Raw genomic sequence first — 21,761 nt, 5'->3', positions numbered from 1 at the left:
GCCCAGGAATCTGTATTGCTAATAAGCATTCAGGTTGACTTTTATGCACATTACAGATTTAGAAGCACTGCAGATGCTTTTGCTTTTATGAATATCTTATTCAGTAGTAAAGAATTATGATTCTGCCTCTCTTCCAGATGCAGATGTTCTGGAACCATGTAAGCCACACTTACTTTAAACTTATTATCTGGTAATTTTTTGGCACTGTCAAGTTACTTGGTCACTTGCATACTGTATAAATAATCCTTGAGCTAAATTTTATAAGAATATGTGGACTATAATAGTTTTATTATGTTTATATAATTATATTACTTATATATCACATATATTAATTATATATATTATTATATAGTTTTGTACCTATCAAGTAATGCTTCTCATTTCCCTTACCTGCTTCTTGTTCTCTGTTTTTCCCTTTTCCCATATTTTTCTAAAACCATCTTTCGAAATTTCAAAACTTAGACTAACGGGGAGAATGCTTTCAGCTGGCATTAAGAAAATCCAACTCAAAATGGCTCCCAGCCCAGGGCATTTATCAGCTCGCATAGGTGAGAGGTCTGGAGATAGGCAAGGTTTACAGTTTGTATCACAAGAGCCTTAATTCTTTCCTCTCTCCCACTCTGCCCTCTCCTTTGTCAGCTCCATTCTGGAATTGGCTCTTATCACATTGGCAAAATGGCTGCTGTATTCTGGGCTGACATCCCTGCAGCATTGTAGGGATGATGCTATGTGCTTTCTTTCCCAGAAGCCCCCAGAAAACCTCCTTATTTGTCCAGTAAAACAGCAAACATTGACTGCTTATGTGTTCCAGCTGTATTCCAGGTTCTGATGAAAGAGAAGTGACCCCAAAATGGACAGAAATCCTTGTCCTCATGGGGTCTGTATTCTATCTAGCAAAAGGAGAAAGACATGAATAAAGACATGAAATAGTATGTAAGTGATGAGCACAGGAAGTGGTGCACTTGAGCAAAGGCCTGGGGGAGATACAGAAGGAGCCACAAGGTCAGGGTGAGGGCACAGGTCCTCCATACCTACTCTTTTTATGCCATAGTTTTAAAAATATATCGTGTTATTCCATTTTTTGCTTCACTTCTCTTGACATTTGGGATGAATTGTTCCTGCTCTTAAGTTTCGTTACTTTAAATTTCATGACCTCATGTTCTGGTCTCCTACCTAATTTCCTCCTCCATCCCTTGGGAAATTATATTTGTGTCTGTCACCTGCCCTCTGGCCATGCTGGTGAACACCGGGACAAATAATTCATTCAATTGCTAGTGATGGCTACCTCTTCTGTCAACAAATCCTGCACCCAAGTTTCCTCTCATTTTATGTAGTGACTCTTGGTCTTTAATATGAGAATACTTCCTAACGTTATGCTAACTCTGAAATTAAGTATGGATAAATTAAGTGTTTTCTTTTTAGCACTTTTACTTTATATAGTAATCTCTAGAATGTTTCCCGACTTAATATAGGGTTTGTGTATGGCTTCAAAGATTGGTTATTCCATTTTTCCTGTTTGCCCAGTCTCCACCTTCCCACTTGCTTTTCCTTCTTCTATCTATTCCTTTGTGGAGGATGCATTTGGATGAATTGGCTGCTCATTTCATCTTGTTGCTCTTCCAAAATATGCTTGTCTGAAATTTGACATTTTTTATTTGGGAGAATATGTTTCAGACTTATTTATCTAACCAATATTTATTGTGCTAGAAATAATTTTCTAATAAGTAAATACACTTAGTTAGATCGTGGAACCAATTGTCAACTCTGCTCAGTAAATAAAAATGCCCTTATGTGATAGGCCTTTGTTTAAATGATTCCTCCCTTTAATGGGTTTGTTTTATTTACTCCTCTGTGAGTAGCTCACTCATGCCTGGTTGCTGTTCTTTCTACAAAGCCACCATCATACCTGGTTCAGGTTATCATGGGGCGTGTTTTAGTGATATCAATCTTCTGCTCCTTCTGTTTCTGAGGAGTCTTTTTGAACAGCACCCAGTAGAAACTTTATTTTTTGTTTTGTGGTGGTTGTTGTTTGGTTTTGGTTTTTGTGAGGAGTATTTCTGGCAATTTTGGTTTTGATTTAAAATGAAATGCTAATAACTGTAGAATCATTTAATGATTCTATTACATAGTTCACGCTGTTGGAGTTCAAAAAGAATCAGATCACATTTCCATTATTGTGTCTTCATTTACCAGCATCAAAAAATTGGCCCATTTTTCTGCAATGCTGTGTGACTACACACACACATAAACAACTTGTAGTTGTATAAAAATTTTTACTCATTCAATTTGGGGTTAAAAGTTAAGTGGTGATTTTTTTTTTCCTTCTACTTTCACATATGATTTTCTATTTCATTCAGAAAGCTGTCTGAGTAATTACCATAAATTCTGACTTTTGAGGCCAGGCTCAGCATAAAACAGGAAAGGATGAAAACATCTTGCTGTGAAGCAGGTGACGAAGGCTGCAAAACTTTTAAAATCTAAGAAGAAACCAACAGTCAAAGGTGTCATCATTTCTTCATGGAGAAGGGACACTTCTGATAACTTTTGGGTATTTGAGTACATCAGAGAAAGAAAGGGGTGACCTGGGGAGGTGAAGGTGATTAGTGGAATTGAAGGTGATTAGGGGAGATGAAGGTGATCGGGAAAGTGAAAGTGACATAGGAGGTGAAGATGACCTGGAAAGGTGAAAGTGGCCTAGTAGGTGAAGTTGATCAGGGGAGGTGAAGGTGACCTGGGAGATGAAGTAACCTGGGAGATGAAGTTGATCTGGAGAGATGAAAGTGACCAGGGGAGGTGATGGGTTAGAAAACAAGACTTCTTGCTGCATCTGGTGGTGGGAGAAAGCCAGGTAGGTAGACAAAGAAAACCACAGCTAATGTCCCTTGCTGAAGCAAGACGAGTTAGAACAATGCCTGAACCCTTGAGAAAAAAATGGCTAAACCAGCCTGCTTACTGAGTGCGTACTTGCTTCTAGAAGGGTCAGGTAAGGTGACACACAGATCAGAGGGAAGTGAGAGTGTTCTCCTTCTAGGTCTCATGCAGTGGGACAGAAAAAAGGGCCCACCATCAGGAATATAGCAGAAGAAGATTTTTAAAAAATTTATCTAAGAGATGAAATTAGGATCACATTTAAATACATCCAATGAGACACCATCTTTGTCAGTCTTTCCAGGCCTAAGTCAAAGTATAGACAGCAAAGTGGACTTGTGTTTTTGGATTTTTATTTATCAGATTCAAAGTTCATCTTTTAGAAAGTATTAGTACCATTTTATGGACCTTCAATGAATATTCTAAATCTTTAGGATTTATCTGAGAGTGGTAAGAAATAAAGATAGCTACTTGATTTAACAATAAATTGTGTCCTTTTGGTGTGTACATGACAACATATATATTTTAAAATCAATTGCTTTCTAAGTAAGAATTGCAGAGGGTGATAATAAAATACTAAGCATCCTTATAGGTTTGTTTTGAAGTCATTTTATTTTATTCTATTTATTTAATTTGGGGTGTTCCAGTGATTGAACCCAGGGGTGCTTAACCACTAAGCAATATCCCCAGCCCTTTTTATTTTTTATTTTGAGACAGAGTTTCGCTAAGTTTCTGAGGGTGACCTCAAACTTGCAATCCTCCTGCCTTGGCCTCCCAGGTTGCTGGGATTACAGGCATATGCCACTGTGCTCAGCAAAGTCACTTTATTTTCCAAGGGGCTTTCTATAGCTAAAACATGGATAAAGGTCTCTATAACTCCTGGTCCATTTTTAACTCATATATTATTGTAGATTTTAGGGGATTTCAGAATTGTTTCTCAGAATACGGCTCTAGAATCAACACAAGGCCTGCCCCACAGGGTAGGAATTGTGGCAGGTTCTGTTTCCTGATAAATCTGTAGCACACGGAACGTACTGCAGATATGTAATAATCAGTTGCAACTGACTGAATAAATGAACCATTCTTAACAATGCCCTTTTAATAAGTGATTTTTAAAGGAGTACATTTTTATAGAGAATTTATCTCTGATGCACATTCATTTTTCCCTTTTTCTAGAGGCTCCTGTCAGCATGAGCAATTAGGGCACATACCTGTTGCCACATTTCAGTTTCCTTCTCTCTAGATACAGGCCCTTCTCATTCCAGGTCTCATTCCAGCTGCTGTTCCTAGCACAAGATGCGGAACCAGTCACCTTCCCTCAGAGCCTGTAGAGAAAAAGTCACCCATGGACTAAACCTGCATTCTGAACTGATTTTAAAATGTGAAAAATAGCTCTCATGAGCAAATGCAGGCATTTAAAGAGCCCTGTCCAGTAAAAAATGCCTTGTGATCACACATACAATTTAAAATTTTCTCATAGCCACATTAATTTTTTAAAAAAATAGGTGAAATCAATTATAGTATTTATTATTTAACCCACTATATCTAATATATTATTTCAACATGTAATCAATATATGATAGGATTAATGATGTTTTTTTTTTTTTACATTCTTTTCTTGTACCAAGTTATCAAAACTCAGTTGTTAGTTTGTACTTACAGCAATCTGAATTCTGAGCAGCCATATTTCAAGGGCTCAGTAGCCACCTGTGGTTAGGGGCTCTGTACCAGATAGTGTAGCTTTACAATAGGGCACAAACCTATTACCATTGTGCAGTATTCCTCCTGAAATTCCAGGAACCAGTGAAAATTCTCAAGTGTTCCTCCTTGGCAAATAGAAATAACAAACATGAGAGCTGCACAATGTAATGCAAAATGGGTGTGTCCCCTAATCAACATTAGATTTTTATGGACAGATAAGGGAAATGATGTTTGTGTTTTTTCTGGCACTTGACAGGGAAACAGCCCCGTGTTGTACTCAATATCTATTCATCACTACAGTACGCTAAGGAAAAGCCCTGGCTTTCCAAGTGGACCATGATGTGGTCTGAGCTTTGAGCCTTGCTGGGGGAAGACATTCATGTGCTCATTCAATTACCTGGCTCTCAGAACACATTGTAACTCAGTTGCAGCACTAAGCTCAAACAAGTAATAAGCTCTCTGACTATCTCTATATAAGCTGCATAATTCATTCACTTAACAGCGATTTATTGAGCACTTACTATATGCCAGGCATTGTTCTAGACACAGGGTTGCAGCAGGGGGCAAATGGATCAACATTCCTATCTTCATGAAGGTTTATTCTAGTGGGTGGGGAAAAAAGGAAGTTCACAGAAAAAAAATAGAATTAATAATGGTGATGGGAGAGTTAGAGTTTCCAGATTTTAAATCAGGGGATCAAGGTCAGGGATGATATCATTGAAAGGGTGAAGTCTGAGCAAAACACTTGATGTTGAAGTGAGGACACAAGGCTAGTAGATTTGTTGGGGTAGGGAGCAGGAAGTCAGGTGATAATTGAGGAGGGAGCATGACAGTTATGTTTAAGGAAAACTTTGGTGATATGTGATACAGAGCAGAGAAAACAAGAAGCCAAGGATTCAGGGATGAATCAGAGAGAGAAAAGGTCTCAGAGAGACCCCAAAGCAAAGAAATAAGGGAGGCGGCTGTGGTCAGGGGGCTTTCAGTCACTGGATGACTTTGGTTCTCACTGGGAGAATACAATGGGAAAGAGCTGGGATTCTTAACTTGGGTCCATGGGTAAAATTCAGGCAAAAAAAAAAAATGATATCTCTATTTTTTTTCACAAAGATTTAACTGGAATTTGGCATTTCCTTCCATTGTAAAAGTAGACAACAAACCACCACAGTGTCAGCAGTAGCTGCCCCTTTCTCTCACATTGCAACCACAGGTATCTTCCCATCACGTCACAGATTTGTTGATATCTACATCTGCCAGTTATTACTTATAACCATCAATGCAGCAAAAAAATGCTAGTTATGAGACCACTGCTGAGTCATGTTTCTTTCATGTATTGTAATCCTGCGTCTCATCTTGTGCATTTGAAAACACTATTTATTCCGAGAGGAGGCATAAAAGAGGCTGGAAATACCGCTCTTCCTGGGATTTGAATAGATGGGTCATAATATATCAAAATTAAAGTTTTACAAATGTCACTCTGGTGGCTCAGCTGAGGGTGGATTGTGGGGCAAAGGTGAAAAACATGGAGACATGTGAGGATACTGTTGTACCACCCCAGGCGGGAGGAGAGGGTGATTGGGGTGAATATTGAAGGTTGGGAGAAGTGGGTGGATTTAGATGCATTTTGAAGGAAGAGACAATCTGAAGTGCAACTCAGCCGAAAGAGAGGCATTTGAGAAAGCCAAAAGGAAGCTGAGGGTTGGGGCTTGAACCCCTGGAAGGACAGATTTACCATTAAGTCAGACAGGAAAGACAGTGGAGGGCTGTAGAAGGACAACACTAAATAGACTATTAGATAACCGGGTTTGTTTCATTTTGCGGATGCAATGTCCTTTAGGGTAAGCTTATCCAAATCTTCCACAGTGTGTGAAGCTTTTTTGTCTGATACCAGTTTCCAAATCCTACCAGTAGGATGATTGGTCTAGTCAAATTCTTCTTGTGATTAGAAGTTATCAGTTTTTCCTTCAGTGTCCTAAGCTATGCTGTTAAGTTGCAGTTTTGAGCCTGTTGCATCTTCCTAGTGAATTTCTACTTTTCTTATCAAGCAAAGACTTTTGTTCACATACTGATTTTTGCCCTAAGGTCTAGTTTATCTGATATTTATAGCTGCACCCACTTATTTTTTGGCTGTTATTTGTATTTCCATTGCCTTTTCAGATTTATAGAGATATAATTCACAGAGCATATAATTTATCCATTTAAAAGTGTACAAGATGTACAAGTCAATGGTTTTCAGTACATTTATGTTATGCAACCAATTCCTCTATCTGACATTTTCATCACCCCAAAGGCTACCCCATGCCCATTAAACAGTCACATCCATTACTTTCTTTCCCAGCCCCTGATAACTTCTAATCCACTTTCTGAATCTAAATTGGCCTCTGCAGGACATTCCATACAAATGAAATGTATATGGAATACAAATAATATGTGACCTTTTAAATAAGGCTTATATCACTTAGCGTAATGTTTTTAAGGTTCAGCTATGTTGGAATATGTGTTGGTACTTCATTTCTTTTTATGGCTGAATAATATTCCATTGTGTGTGTGTATGTGTGTGTGTGTGTGTGTGTATCTTACATTTTGTGCATCCATCAGTTGATGGACACTTGGCTTGTTATGACTAGTGAGCTCTTATAATTAATGCTGCTATCACATTAGTGTACAAGGTTTTGTGAGATCATATTGTTTTAGTCACCTTTTTTGCTGCTGTGAAGGAAAGCACCTGACAAGAACAACTGTGGAGAAGGAAAAGTTTATTTGGGGGCTCACAGTTTCAGAGGTCTCAATCCACAGACAGCAGACTCCCTTCCTTGGGCTCATAGCGGAAAAGAGTAGTGGAGGGAAGCAGCTCACACGATGATCAGAAAGTACAGAGAGTGACTCTACTCATCAGATACAAATATATACCCCAAAGCATACCCCTAATGCCCCACTTCTTCCAGCCACACCCCATCTGCCTTCAGTTACCACTCAACTAATCCCATCAGGTGATTAATTCACTTATTTATTTGAGGCTTTTGTAACCCAATCATTTCTTCTCTGAACCTTCTTGCATTGTCTCATATGTGAGCTTTTGCAGGACACCTCACTTATAAACCATAGCACATATGTTGTTAATACTCTTTAAGTGTTTTTCCAGTACTTTTGTGTTCTCTGTTTTACATTCACATCTTTAACCCATCAGAGCTAAATTTTGATGTGAGGTGCTCATATCAGAATCAAGTTCTTATCTTTCACATAAAAATTATCAGGGTAATATTAATCGATCATTTTTAACCAGTTAATTATAGGTGTAGATTTCCTTTGCCAATATGCACAGATATTTAGTACTTAAAATAGACTAGTCTATTAACATTAGGAGGAATAGCCTGTTCTTATTTAATCATAATACCCTGATGACTATAGAGAATTCAATGAAAGGCCAGCTACATAATATGAGTAGGCAAGAATTTTACACTGTGTCACCAGTCAACACTTCATGGCTCTGCCTGCCACCAGAGTGTGGACAGTAGCTCCCTTGTGTGGCCAGAGACTCCACAGGTTATGTATCTGACCTTGACCCTCTTCCATCCGTGTCCAGGCTCTCACTGGGAATTGAGGGTGATGGTAGATGTGGACCTCCCCAAACCAACATAGCCCAGCTGTTACCCATGGCAGAGGGAGGCAGCAGTTGTGAGGCAGGGGTGGAGAGTACCAAGGTGCCAGGGACAGGGAACAGGTAGGAGATAACCCACTATGGAAAAGTGATGGGTGTGGGGGGGACCGTGCATGAGTAGAGACCCCTATCCCCTGGACATGCTGCACTGTCTCACTTCACTTAAAAACACAAAATCAAAGACACAATTATTAAGAATTTCTAAGATGGTGAAGCATTAAACTCGAAGTGTGAGGTAGGTCCTTCAGAGCATGCTGCCCTGGGCTGCTCTCTGGGGAACATGCTTGTGAAGGCAATCCTGGTACAGTGCAGTTTCTTAACATATCATGAAAAAATGGTTGAGACTAGCTCTACCTGAGAAATAGAGTGGTGAGCATTTTAAATTGTATGCCTTTAAAGTATAATCTTGTTATTTTGGCTAATGGCATTATCTTATTATTTGTACTCTTTTGTGTACTTTCCAGGTTTTCCAGAAGGAAATGAATTACTTTTAATTAATCAAATTCCAATGTGAATACATATATATTCCTCCAGATATTATTTTATATGATATATTGCAATTCTTTCTCCATTTCTGGGAGAAATACATATTTTGGTACTTTAACCTAAAAAATAATATTTCTCTCCTTATCCAGGTCCATTAAGATAAGATTAGCCACTTTAATGGACACTCCTGGCATTGAAAAGCTTGTGAGAACCCTCATGCTCAGTGAAAGCATATTGACAGATTTAAGCCAATACAATGAAGCTCGCAGAGACCCTGTAAGTACCTGCAGTGACCAGAGTAGCCTCCTTCTCCTCATGATATAAGATCATTGTGACCCATGTACATTCATCTGTGAAGTTTCCTTGAACTTCATTTGGAGAATCATATGGTGGAGAACAGCCCTGGTGGGATTCAAAGACAGGGACAAGAAAACCAAAACCAAACCAAAACAAGGAGATTGAAGTTTAAGGAGGAGAAGCTATTTTCCTCACTGGTATTGCTCAAGGGGGCTGATAATACACTCCAAATCTTTATCACAAGAATGAAAACATTTGAACTTGAGGCAGAATTACATCACAAAACTATATAAATAAATCCTGGTCCCTAGACTAAGATGGATCTTCCTGTGGTCAGGGACTTCATGAAGATATGGCACCCACCTGGTAGTTATCAGACTTAGTGGGTCCCCATTTTGACCCTACTGGATGATGAGCCTGGACAGACCCTTTTGTTGAGCTGGCTGAGTTCTCGAGACTAGATAGGCTAGGAAGGACCCTGTGTGGAAAATATTGGGTCCTCTTTCTAGTACAGTAAGGCATGTGTATGCCAAGGCAAAGGCAGGCTGGCAGTGGTCCTCATGTTAACACCATTATCTTAAGGGCCATGCCAGCTAAGGGCCATGGAACTAGGCTTGGATTTGGAGAAGCATCCAGTTACTTACATTTCATTTTGAAATATTTTTTTAAATACATCTTTTTTAGTTATAGGTGGACACAATATTTTATTTTTATGAGGATCGAACCCAGTGCCTCATGCATGGTAGGCAAGCACTCTACTTCTGAGCCACAACCCAACCCTAATTTTGAAATAATTTTATTGAAGTATAACCAATAAACAGTTTGATGTATTTCACAATTTGAATACCACACGTAACCAGCACCTGTTTCCAAAAACAGACTGACCCCAGCCAGCCAGAAGACCCCCTCCTACTTCCATTCAGGCATTTTCCCCAGGTTAACTCCTTGTCTTCTAAGATCAGAGATTAATTATGCCTATTTTGAGCTTTATGTAAATGGAATCATGCAGTTTATTTTCTGACATTGGGTTTCTTCTGCTCAGCAACATGTTTCTGAGATGCCCCCATATTATATCATGAAGAATTCCATTGCATGGATACATCACAATTTATTTCTTCACTCTACTGCTGAGGCCATCTGTGGAGTTCCCAGTTATTTGTTCTTTTTACGGGGAAAAATCTTTTTAGTTAATTATTAAGTCACCAGGAGGGAGACATCAAGCATCTAAATATAATGACAAATACACAAATGTTTAATATTTATAAAGGCATCAAACTGAAATAAAACTTCCCACCAGCATTTTTTTTTTTTTTTTTTTTTGCTTTGGTTTGCCTTGGTCTTTTTGTTTCATTTGTTGCTCCTTCCTTCTTAGCCCCTGTCAAGAGTATGATTTTGCATCCTTCTTCCCAAAATATGGTCCAGGGAACCTTGGTTTTGGGAGGAGTGGTGATTTCCAAGTCATAAAAGTTCAGTGGTTCTATGAGATAAAAGCTATTTTCATAATAAGAGAATTAAATTATGTTCCTTTTCCACTTTGTTGGCATTTGTACTAACTATTCAAAAGTGATATAGTGGATAAAACAGTTGGCACCTTACCAGGAATCAAGGCAGTGACACCAAATGTCCTATTAGTCATGGAATTCTTCATCTCCCTGACCTGCTTTCAACAGAAAAGGAAACCCACTAAGGAATATTACTGCATGCCTGTCAAAATGGCTAAAGCAAAATATAGTGACACCATTAAATGTTGGTGAGGATATAGAGAAATTGGACCACTCATGTGGAATTGCTAAGTGGTGCAGCCACTTTGTGAAACATGTTGTGTTTTCTTAAAAACAAACAAATACAATTATTATATGACCCAGCAATTGTACTCCTGGGCATTTGTTCCAGAGAAATGAGGACTTGTACATAAATGTCCACAGCAGCTGGAATTACCCCAGATGTTCTTCAACAGATGCATGGTTAAAAAAAACTATATCACATTCACACCATGGGACACTACACAGTAACAAAAGGAATGAACTGCTAATCCATGTTATACCTTTGATATATCTCCAGAGTATTTTTCTGAGTGGGGAAATAAAGCACCAATGCCTAAAGATTATGTACTGTATGATTCCATTTGTGTGACATTTGAAATGATAAAATTTTAGAAACAGAGGACAGATTATTTGTTGCCAGAGTTAAGGGCAGGGGAAAGGTAGGGGGAGATAAGTATAGCTATGAAAGGGAAACCAAAGGGATTTTTGTGGTATTGGGACTATTCAATACCATGGTTGTGATAAATACACAAACATATGTAGGTAATAAAATTATGTAGAACTCAATACACATACAAACACACACTTGAATCAATGTCATCTCCTGCTTGTCTTATTGTAGTTTTGCAAAATGTTATCATCAGGGGATACAGGGCAATGTATACAAGGAATTTCTATATTATGTCTTAAAACTATATGTAAATCTATAATTATCTCAGTTGCAATTTCATTTTAAAAAAGAAGGATCCAGTTTCACTAAAGAATATACTTGATTAGGCAGTAACATTACTAATTATATTGAATCTCAGCCTTTGAGTCCATGTGTTTTGGGTATTCTTTGTGACAAAATGAGAAATATGCATGAAGTGTGTCTATTGTATCCTGAAGCATGTAGGTTGTTTCAAGAAAAAGCACTTCTGCAGTTGTTTGAATTGCATGTTGAACCAACTCCCATTTTTTTAAATTTTTTTTTTTTTTCTTTAGTTTCAGTTGGACACAATACCTATATTTCATTTATTTATTTATTTATTTTATGTGGTGCTGAGGATCAAACCCAGTGCCTCACAGGTGCTAAGCCAGCGCTCTACTGCTGAGCCACAACCCTAGCCCCCCAATTGCCATTTTCATGGAACACCATTTTTACGTGAAAGAAAAACTGGCAGACAAAATACAGGATTTTGGATGCAAGTAGTTGGCAGACATTTTCTTAAAAATGAATGAGATAAGCTTGTTACACCAAGACAACAACTGACAGCATTTGCACCCTGTGATAGAATACAATTAAGAAAAAAGACTATACAATTTAGGGAAACCAGTATCTGCCATTTGTGAGTTTGACAGTTTAACAATACTTATAATACTTTTTCTGATGAAACTAATGATGATGTTAATGAATGTGATGTTTTGATGTTTGTTTTTAATTCAATGACTCAAGATTTGGAAAATCTTCATAGCTTGGTGAACCAATAGTTTCCAGATAAACAATGAATGATGTTGCAGAAACATGCATGAGTAAGAGTTATTCAAAGTGCAAAAGACCAATGAATTTTAACATAGAAGTGTATACAATGTTCATTGATATGGTTTCAGATACTACATTGGAACTAATCTCTAAGACACTACACTTGTTAAGTTTTGGTGGAGTATCAAAGAATATCCATAATTATCTGAAAAATTACCTAAATACTTCTTTCTTTTCCAACTACATATCTTGGTGAAGGAAAATTTATGTTCTATATTTCAACTAAAACAACATATTGCAACTGATTGACTACAGGAGCAAACATGACAATCTAGCTGTCTTTTATTAAGCCAAACATTAAAGAAATTTGCAAAAATAGAAAATGGTTCAATTCTTTTGAATATTTTTGTTTTGGAATGTATAATTTTTAATTAAAAATACATTCAATTAAATATGCAATATGCTGTCAATTTTCAATTAAAAATAAAGCTTAAATTTTATTTTATCATTAAATTGAAAAAAATTAATAAATTCAAATTGTTCTTTTTTGGGGGGATAGCAGGGATTGAACTTAGGGGCATGCAACCACATTTCCAGCCCTATTTTGTATTTTATTTAGAGACCTTGTCTCACTGAGTTGCTTAGCACCTTGCTTTTGCTGAAGCTGGCTTTGAACTCTGGATCCTCCTGTCTCAGCCTCTTGAGCCACTGAGACTACAGATGTGTGCCACCACACCTGGCTTTTCTCAGTATTCTAATACATAAAATGGTGATAGATATTATATATTTAAACCAAAGCTCTTCAAGAGTCCTTGGTGTGTAGGGGTTCTAGGATCATAACATTTGGGATCCATTGATGTAGAGTAAATTGTGAGTAGAAAGGAATGGAGTTTGAATCATAGATTTATTCCTTGTGAGCTGGAGATCTTGTAACAGTCTGACAAGCCCATTTTCTCATAAATAAATAGATTAATAATAATACAAAGAATTGAGGTGAGGATGAAATGAACACAGGGAGGGCATTTACCTTGATACCATCCCAAAGTAAATGTTGTTAGGTATTGGATCTGTCTGTCATTATTATGTACTCATGGCTTGTGGGTTCATGATCATGGACTCACAATTTAATACTCACAGAAACTTTGACACTAATACTTTTAATGGTCTTCAAATGCATATTTATCTTTTCAGGATGGAACACCAATGCAGGCATTTGTTGCTGAAGTTGCTGAACAAATAGTTGGTATTGCAGTGATCAGAAATGAAATGGTAACTTGTGAAATGGCTATTGATTTCCTTAATCATGATTCTTTATTTCATGAATTAGCACACAATGCTACAGTTTAAGTTTTATCTTTACTTATTTAATGTGACTGCTTCCCTTTCCTAAAGTATCTAATCATCATCAATTTATATTCTACTTGGTAGTTTTTTAATTCTCCTTTTTTTTTAATTCAAGATTTTTGGAATATTACAAAAAAATACATGAAAACATTCTAATTCTGAAAACTCAAATAACCTCCCACACACATGAAAAGAATCCCAAAAAAATCTCCAAAAGATTGCTAGTGTACTAGTTATTCATTTATCCTTTCCAGCATTCTTCTTTGTATTTAATTACATGTACTTTATATTTTCCCCAATGGACAGTTACTCCAAAATATCATTAATAAGTGTTTCATTCTTTCCATACTGATTTTAAATGCTGCCTTTACATTTATTAAATTTCTATGTACTTGTGTCAATTTTTAAGCTCCATTCTAACAATGGATTTGTTAGTTGATGCCTAATTACATTATCATGTACTTTGAGTTTTGGTAGAAGAGTCTTCTTTTGTTTGCCTTCTTTCTCTAAATGTTCTTGGTTTTTCTTGGATATTTCATACTCTCCCAGATAAACCTTCTAGTACCTATTATGATTTTTTCTGTGCCTATTTGGATTTTATAGAACAATTTAGGAAGAATCAACATTGTTAAAATACTAGACTTACCTGAGAACATGTCTTCCTGTTTGACTCTGGGTTCTTCGGAAAAGTTTTATTACTTTCTGTGTGCATGGTTTTGTGCCAGTGTTATGGTTTTGATATGGTTCGTTTGTTGGAAGCTTGTCCCAGCATGACAATGTCAAGATGTGGTTAAGACCTCTAAGAGGCGGGGCTAGTGGGAGATTGATAGGTCATTGAGGAAGCTGCCCTCAGAAAGGATTAAGTAGTTTTGAGGGGACATCAGTTTTCTTAAGAGAGAGTTGATTAAAAAAAAATCACTGAGACTGGCCTTTTCTCTCCCCTTGTTGTCTTTCAGTTCTTGTTTTATTTTTACTTATTTAATGTGAATGCCTCCCTTCTTCTTGCACACACTCATGTCACTATATCATTGGCCCTGAAGCCCTTACTATCATCTGAATCAATGGAGCCATCTGGTCTTGGACTTTAAGTCTCCAAAACTGTGAGCTAAATAAACAGTACTATGAAGTACCCCAATTTGATGTAGTTCAGCTCTAAAGTGGCCCCAGTTCAATCCCCAGTACCAATAAATGAATGAATGAATGAATAAAGCACCCATAGTCAGGTGTTTTGTTATAACAATGGAAAATGAACCAATACAGTCAGATATTTTGTTTACTGTGCAGGCCAACTCTCCACCCTTTTCCACCCTGTTCCTTCCCTGGAGGCCAAACTGAATGCGCAGCATCATAATGCCTATGCTCTTTGGCTTCCATGTGCATTTGGCCAATGGAAGGCCTTGACCAGAGGAGGTGAGGACAGTGAGCTTGGGATGCTGACAACTGGCTGATATGTCCACTGAATCTCCTGGCCTTATCAAGGTGGCCTCTTCTCCAGGATGTTCTCTTTGTGGATTCCTGTAACGTATCCTCCTACTCTGCCACTCACTTAGGCTATTAAGAGCTTGCAGTTGCTGCCGTACCATTCCTACTAATTTCCCTACACCCTGCCCCATCCTCATAAATATTTCCTCTGTTAAAACCACCTTTAGTTATCCTAATTTGAATGTGCCATCTGTTTCCAACTGAGACCCTGCCCTCGTACAGTCTTGGACATTTATGATTTACTTATATGTATTTCATGATTTTTTTCTTGGTATTATAAATAAGCACTTTTTCTTATGCATTTTCCAAGTACTTATTTTAATATACCATAAAACTACTAATTTTTGTATTTTGGTCTCACCTTTCTGAAGTCTCTTACTAGTTCTCAAAGTATTGCAATTGATTCTCTTTCCAGGCATAGCATCACCTTCAAATTATTTCATTGGTTCAAGGAGTTAGAGGGTATGCTCAGATTCAAGGATGGAGTGGATTCCACTCCTTGATGGGGGTGTGGCAATGGCACTTTGTAGAAAACACATATAGGATAGGAGATACTATCACATTGGCCATCTTTGACTTTCCTTCTAATATATATCATATTTCTTTTTGCAATTTTAGCATATGACTCAGCCAACCTTAAAAACAGTAGCTATTTTTGTGTTGTTTTTTTATTGTAATGGGATTATTTCATATTTTCCTCCATTTAGAACATTTGCTATAGATGTCTTGGAGATATCAAATTAAATAAGCTTTCTTATATCTTCAGTGTGTTAAAGGTTTTTATTATAAACATATATTGAATTTTATCAAATGGGTGTTTGGTATTTTTTGAGATATTCTTATGGCTTTGACTCCCCCCCCACCCCACCGCTGTGGTTCTGGGGATCAAACCCAGGGCCTAGCATGTGCTAGGCAAGAACTCTACTACCAAACTACATCCCCATCCCTAGATATATATGTGGCTTGGTCAGTTTCCCATTGCTGTGACAAAATACCTCAGCAGGTCAATTTAAAGGAGATTTCAGTTCATGGTCACTTGGCTCTATCATTTCTGGGCCTGTGGTAAGACAGAACATCACGGGGTGTGGGAATGTGTAGTGGAACAGAGCTTCTCACTTAATGGCAGTCAAGAAGAAGATGGGTGGAGGAGAGAAAGAATGAGAGAAAGAGAAGACACAAGGAAGTGGCTGGGGACATAATATAACCTTAAGGGACACCCCGAGTGACCTCTTCCTCTAATTAGATCCCACCTCCTAAAATTTCCCGCCCCAATTGTGAGCTAGGAACCAAGCTTTTAATACATGAGCCTTTGGGGAACTGTCCAGATCCAAACTGTAATATGTACTATATAGTATCCCTTTTCTTGCATTCATTTCTCTTTTTGATTAAATGTATCTTTGAGTTATTCTCTTAAAAAGGTAGTAAGGTCTCCTACTCTATACATATGCGAGAAGTTTTCATTTTTTTCTTCATGCTAAAATACTCATTTGGCTATTTAAAGTTATTATTCAAGTTATTTGTCATCATTATACTCTCATTATTTTTCAGTATCCAGTATCATTGATAAAATATAGCCTAATGGTGACTGAATTCTTGATCTTTTGTAAATAATGTGTTTAATCTCTTTGAGAATTAGATTTTCTTTTTATACCAGAAATTCTGAAACTTTATCAAGAAGTATCTATGCCTCTTTCAGGAAAATTGTTTGGTGGTGTTGTTATTTCATTAGTTATTCCTACTCCTCCATTGTCTCTATCCTCCTCTTCTTAAGTTGCTCTTTAGGTAGATATCGAATCTTTTGAATTGATTCTTCAATGTCTTTTAACATATATGTTATATAGATAATACACATGATAGATAATCTTGTAGTTGTTACTCATTATTTTAAGAATTTTCTTTGATTTTTGTCTTCTTAATTCCTAATTGAGTCTTCAGTCATGTTTATTCTGTTATCCAAGTCTTCTGATGGAATTTGTATTCCAGAATTCATATATTTAATTTTCATGTCTCTTCCTTGTTTTCTAATGGTTTATTTTTGGTATCAACTTGTTTGTTCTGTTACATGCAAGATCCTTTTGGGTATCTCTGAAGACATTATGTAGAATTAAAAAAACCTCCTCTGTTCTCTGATCAATCTGTTTCCTCTGCAGCAGGTCATATGCTTCTCCATTCTGGTTTTTGCTTCAGTCATTTTTCCTCAAAAGTCTGTCTGTGTCATGAATGACAAATTAAATTGTCAGTATGGGCGGTTGGCTGGCATGTGCATGGTTGGCAGTTGTGTTTATGTGTTTCTCTATTGCTTGTCTCCTGTCCCCCTTTGTCTAACTGGGAGGGAGATGACCATTGTCTGGCCTCCTCTTGTGTGGTTGAAGATAGTACCAGCAGGTAGGCAGGGACCCCAAAGTGCCCAAGAGAGGAAGGTTTAACCTAGTAGTAGAGTTTCCTCCCATTTTTACATTTTTGCCCCCCTCCACTAAACCCCAATTATTTTAAAAATAAATCTTGTTATTTTTAAGGGATTTGGGATGGAAGTAAAATTACACATTGCCCATCTGCTGTTTTGAGCTAATAACTTTTTTTGTTGGCTCTTTGCTTTTTTTACTTTTCATTGATTTCTCAGCCTTACACTTATTACTCTTTTTTATTTTATAATGAGGGATGTCTCTTTGGTAATTAAAGAAAGTTCTTATGGTATAAAGGCTGATACAGAGTCAATGCAGATTGAAAGGTTGCCAGAATTGCCCTCAGGTCCACCACTGGCCTGGTTACCCCAAGCCCCGTTTCTTCTGTGCTTTGTGGCAGGAACAGAAAGTCAAAGGACCTTGAAGAAGCTTTTGCTACAGTATTGACAGTTTTCATGAAATTGCTAATAACCAGCCTTGATGATCACAGAATAAATCGAGTTTCTTGCATTCTCCAATTTCTCTTCTTGAAAATATGCTTCTTAAAACAATTTTCCTAGGGAAAATAAGGAAATCTAACTCACAGTTTTTCAACCTGCATTTAATTTGTTTCTTTCCTACATTTCAGGTGTATTGACTATGTTTGATTTTGCATTCAGTAGGTTTTGTAGGACTTATTTGTCAAGAATTAAGTCTCCTGTCATCAGAGAGAGTCATATTTGCTTTGGATTGCTCCCCTTCACTCCATGCTCCCAACAGTACACATCTGGGAGGTGAAGCAAAATGGGTTGACCCAGTGCACAACTAGCACAAATAAGCCCCTAGTTCCCAATGCAATATAGGGAAAAGCAGTGTGTGCCCCAGAACCCATCTCCTAGAAACAGAAGCAACGTGCCCAATATTTCATTTTCCATATGAACACTCATGAATCCTTTAAATTACTTTCTGTTAAATAAAACTATTATACATGAGACATAGAAAGTTAGGAAAGCCCACACACTCAGCCCAGCTACTTGTGCCAGTTAAAGTATGTGACTTTGAGATAGCATGTTTCCACCATAACAGGCGAATAGTGACATCCAGGAATGCCAGTGGGTCTGTTTGTCTGAGTCCAGAATAACTCACATGCTCAGTCTCTTGTGCTAACCAGCTTGCACTCGTGGTGTTCAGCAGGGTTAAGGGCTGCTGTCCTGCCAGACGCAGGCTCAGTGCTCTCCACTTAATGTCAACCGTGGGTATAATGAATGAACTCCAAAGCTGTGTACCCCCCAAACAAGTCATCAAAACAAGCAACTTTCAGGAAACATTACTTTAAATTTTTAAAAAAATTTTTAGTGCATTATAGTTATACATAATAGTGGGGTTTGTTTTAACATATCCATAAATGCATATAATGTAGTTTTCTCCATTTTCAATCCCTACTTCCTCTCTCTCTCTTCCCTTCTTGCTTCTCTAATTATCTTCCTCTACTCTGTTGTCTATCTATTTATTTATTTATGATTGGTGAATTATAGTTATTTATAAAACTGGAATGCATTGTGATACATGCACAATAGCATAATGCTTTTTTTAAAATATTTTTTAGTTGTAGTTGGACACAATATCTTTACTTTTACAATATCTTTATTTTTATGTGGTGCTGAGGATCCAACCCAGCGCCTCGCATGTGCTAGGCAAGCACTCTACCACTGAGTCCCAGCCCCAGCCCTCCACATGCTTTTAATGTAAAAAAAAAAAAAAATACTTCATGAAGACAAGGTGGTTTAAAAAAATGGGAGGAAAAGACACTACAGTAATTTTTTTAAAAAATATTTTTTAGTTTTACATGGACTCAGTATTTTTATTTTGTTTATTTACTTTTATGTGGTGCTGAGGATCGAACCCAATGTCTCACACATGGGAGGCAAGCACTTTACCGCTGAGCCTCACCCCAGCCACCCTAGAATAATTTTTAATGGATATTTATCATAACATGTATGCTATTTGTTTAAAACACACTTTCTCTGCCTCTTCTTTAGGATGTAGAGTACATACGGTCCCATTACAATATTGAAGATTTCATCTACTTCAGCCACCATCAGCGGGAAGAACATGGTCACTTGTATCACTTTGCCCTGAACCCTATTTTCCGGCACTACACCAAGTTTTTTCTGAAGGAGATCCTTCGCTTAAGCTATAAGTCCTGTCTCTACTACCCTATTTACCCACAACCCAGGAAAGGCAAGGTAAGGAGTTTTTGTTATTCCCTTTCCCAGCAGATCAGCATTCACAGTGTCATTCCTATTGTGTGCCCTTATCTCATTCATTCCTCTCTTGATGGGTTTTGACATGGATATGAATTTCCAGTGACCACATTGAGTTTGGCCCTTTTCTTACACTACAGTGAATATCCAGAAAGCTTTCAAGTTCTGAGACAATAGCAACCAATATTAATAGTAGAGCAATTTGTTAGCTTTTCTATGTTGACAAAACAGAGACTAAAAACTATGCAAAAATACTCTGAGACGTGAAAATCAAATTATGTCTTATGGAGCAATGCCAAAATAATCCTATTGTGTTTCTTCAAGTAAATAAATAGAATAAATTACTTCTATTCTATAAGATTGGTGTGCTATACACCAGCATTCCAAGTAGATTCTATATCCACTCCATAAAAGTAATGGATAAAAAGTGGAGATGTATGATCCTATCGTAAACATTATGTAGTAAACACTCATATAACTCCATGTAATAATTATGTAGAATAATAATGGATGTGTGTGCACTAAAAATAAACCTATTCTATTTCCGTATCCTGCACATTTCAGTACATCTTACCATAAAGGTAGGAGTGTTTGCTTTCTTCAAGGTTGTATCTCCAGTGCCTTGAAGCCACACACACACACACACACACACACACACACACACACACACACACTTCTTCCCTCCTCCCTCCTTCCCTCCCTCATGTTAGGTGTCCTGATTGTTCCACAGGCAAGTGCCCATTCAATCTGGATTCCCAAGGGGTTGTTGCCCTGAAAGCCAGTCCCTTAATCACTGGAAGCATTTGTCTTCTCCATGAGGACTGGAGAGGTGATAGGCTTCAATACTAGACTGGTTAGAAGTTATTCCATCAGATTCCATTCATGACCTCAATCTTTCTTGGGTTCTGCCTGGAACCTTTGACATTGTCACATTTCTTAGTTCCCACAGAAGACTCAATGGATTTTAAGATTGATCTTATTTATCAAACTTTTTATTAACAATCTAGGGTGTATTAGGGCATGCACACAATAATTATGCCAGTGTACCTTATGAACAAAAGCCTGTTGGAGAAGTGTAAAGAGAATGGGAAAGAAAGAAGAAGAAACATGGAAAATACTTTCAGGGAGATGTAGACCCTGCTCCAGAGATTTTTTTTTTCTATCAAAATGTAGCCAGATAGCAATATGATCACCCTAGATTTGAACTTAATGAAATGGGAAGGTAACAGTCTTACTGGAAAATCCTATTCCTGCACAATTTTCTTTCACTTTACACTTGGCCAAAAGCCAATTGTGTGACCTTCAGGATGTGATATTAAATTCTTGGTTTTTGTTCATAATATTGCCCAGATATGCTGGGTTGGAGAAAGCCCATTTGCATCCATAATAAAAATAATGTCTTGAGCATTTCATTGAATGTTTATTTACCACAATGGTGTAGAGTTAGGGATATGTTAGGCACTATCATATAGGCTATGGAAACACATTTGGAAACAGATTTCCTCTCAGTTTGCATTTCCAGTTATGCATATACATTTGAAACAAGTGTAAGCAGCAATTCTAAACAATTTGGGTAAGAATTCCTAAATTCTGCTGTAAATCTCTGGTTGACTGTAGCAAATATGAGTTTTTTTGGCTTGAATTATATTTCTTTGTACTCCCTGCATGGGCATGCATTGAGAGAAATTCATTGGCACAAAAAGTAGAGTTCTGGCTAGAGATTCCTGGGTTCTGTTTTTCAGTTTGTAAAGTCAAGGTATGAGATTCGTTGGTGAAGGATTTTAGAATTCCCTGTGGAAGCTCTTAAAAATACCAGGGTTATGTTAGAACTGTAAATAAGTGATTCATAAATCATTTATTAATATATAGCAACAGTTCAGTTTTACTTTTTTTGTCTTTCTCATTTAAATTCAGTACGTATATCATTAAAAGTTTTGGCTTCATAGTTTGACTCTTGAGGTTTAAATGGTTACTATATCCTGTGTTAGTTTTACCAAATTTCTGAGAATTTATACATGTAAGAAAAATAGAAATCACCATATTCAGCTTTCTCTGCCA

At 37.3% G+C, this 21,761-nt stretch overlaps 1 protein-coding gene across 1 annotated transcript in view; it reads left to right on the top strand.

The window, feature by feature from the left end:
- Positions 1–21,761, top strand: part of Cfap61 (cilia and flagella associated protein 61) — a 253,731-nt gene that overhangs the window by 77,334 nt on the left and 154,636 nt on the right. Inside the window, exons 14-16 of the mRNA XM_027953760.2 lie at positions 8,860–8,986; positions 13,424–13,501; positions 19,479–19,685. Coding sequence (XP_027809561.2) covers positions 8,860–8,986; positions 13,424–13,501; positions 19,479–19,685 — 412 coding nt within the window. The remainder of the gene's footprint in view (positions 1–8,859; positions 8,987–13,423; positions 13,502–19,478; positions 19,686–21,761) is intronic.

Source organism: Marmota flaviventris, chromosome 2 (genome assembly GCF_047511675.1).
Source record: "Marmota flaviventris isolate mMarFla1 chromosome 2, mMarFla1.hap1, whole genome shotgun sequence".
NCBI classification, from domain to species: domain Eukaryota; kingdom Metazoa; phylum Chordata; class Mammalia; order Rodentia; family Sciuridae; genus Marmota; species Marmota flaviventris.
The sequence above is the reverse complement of the archived record's forward strand: the minus strand, read 5'-3'. Positions and strand labels throughout refer to the sequence as shown.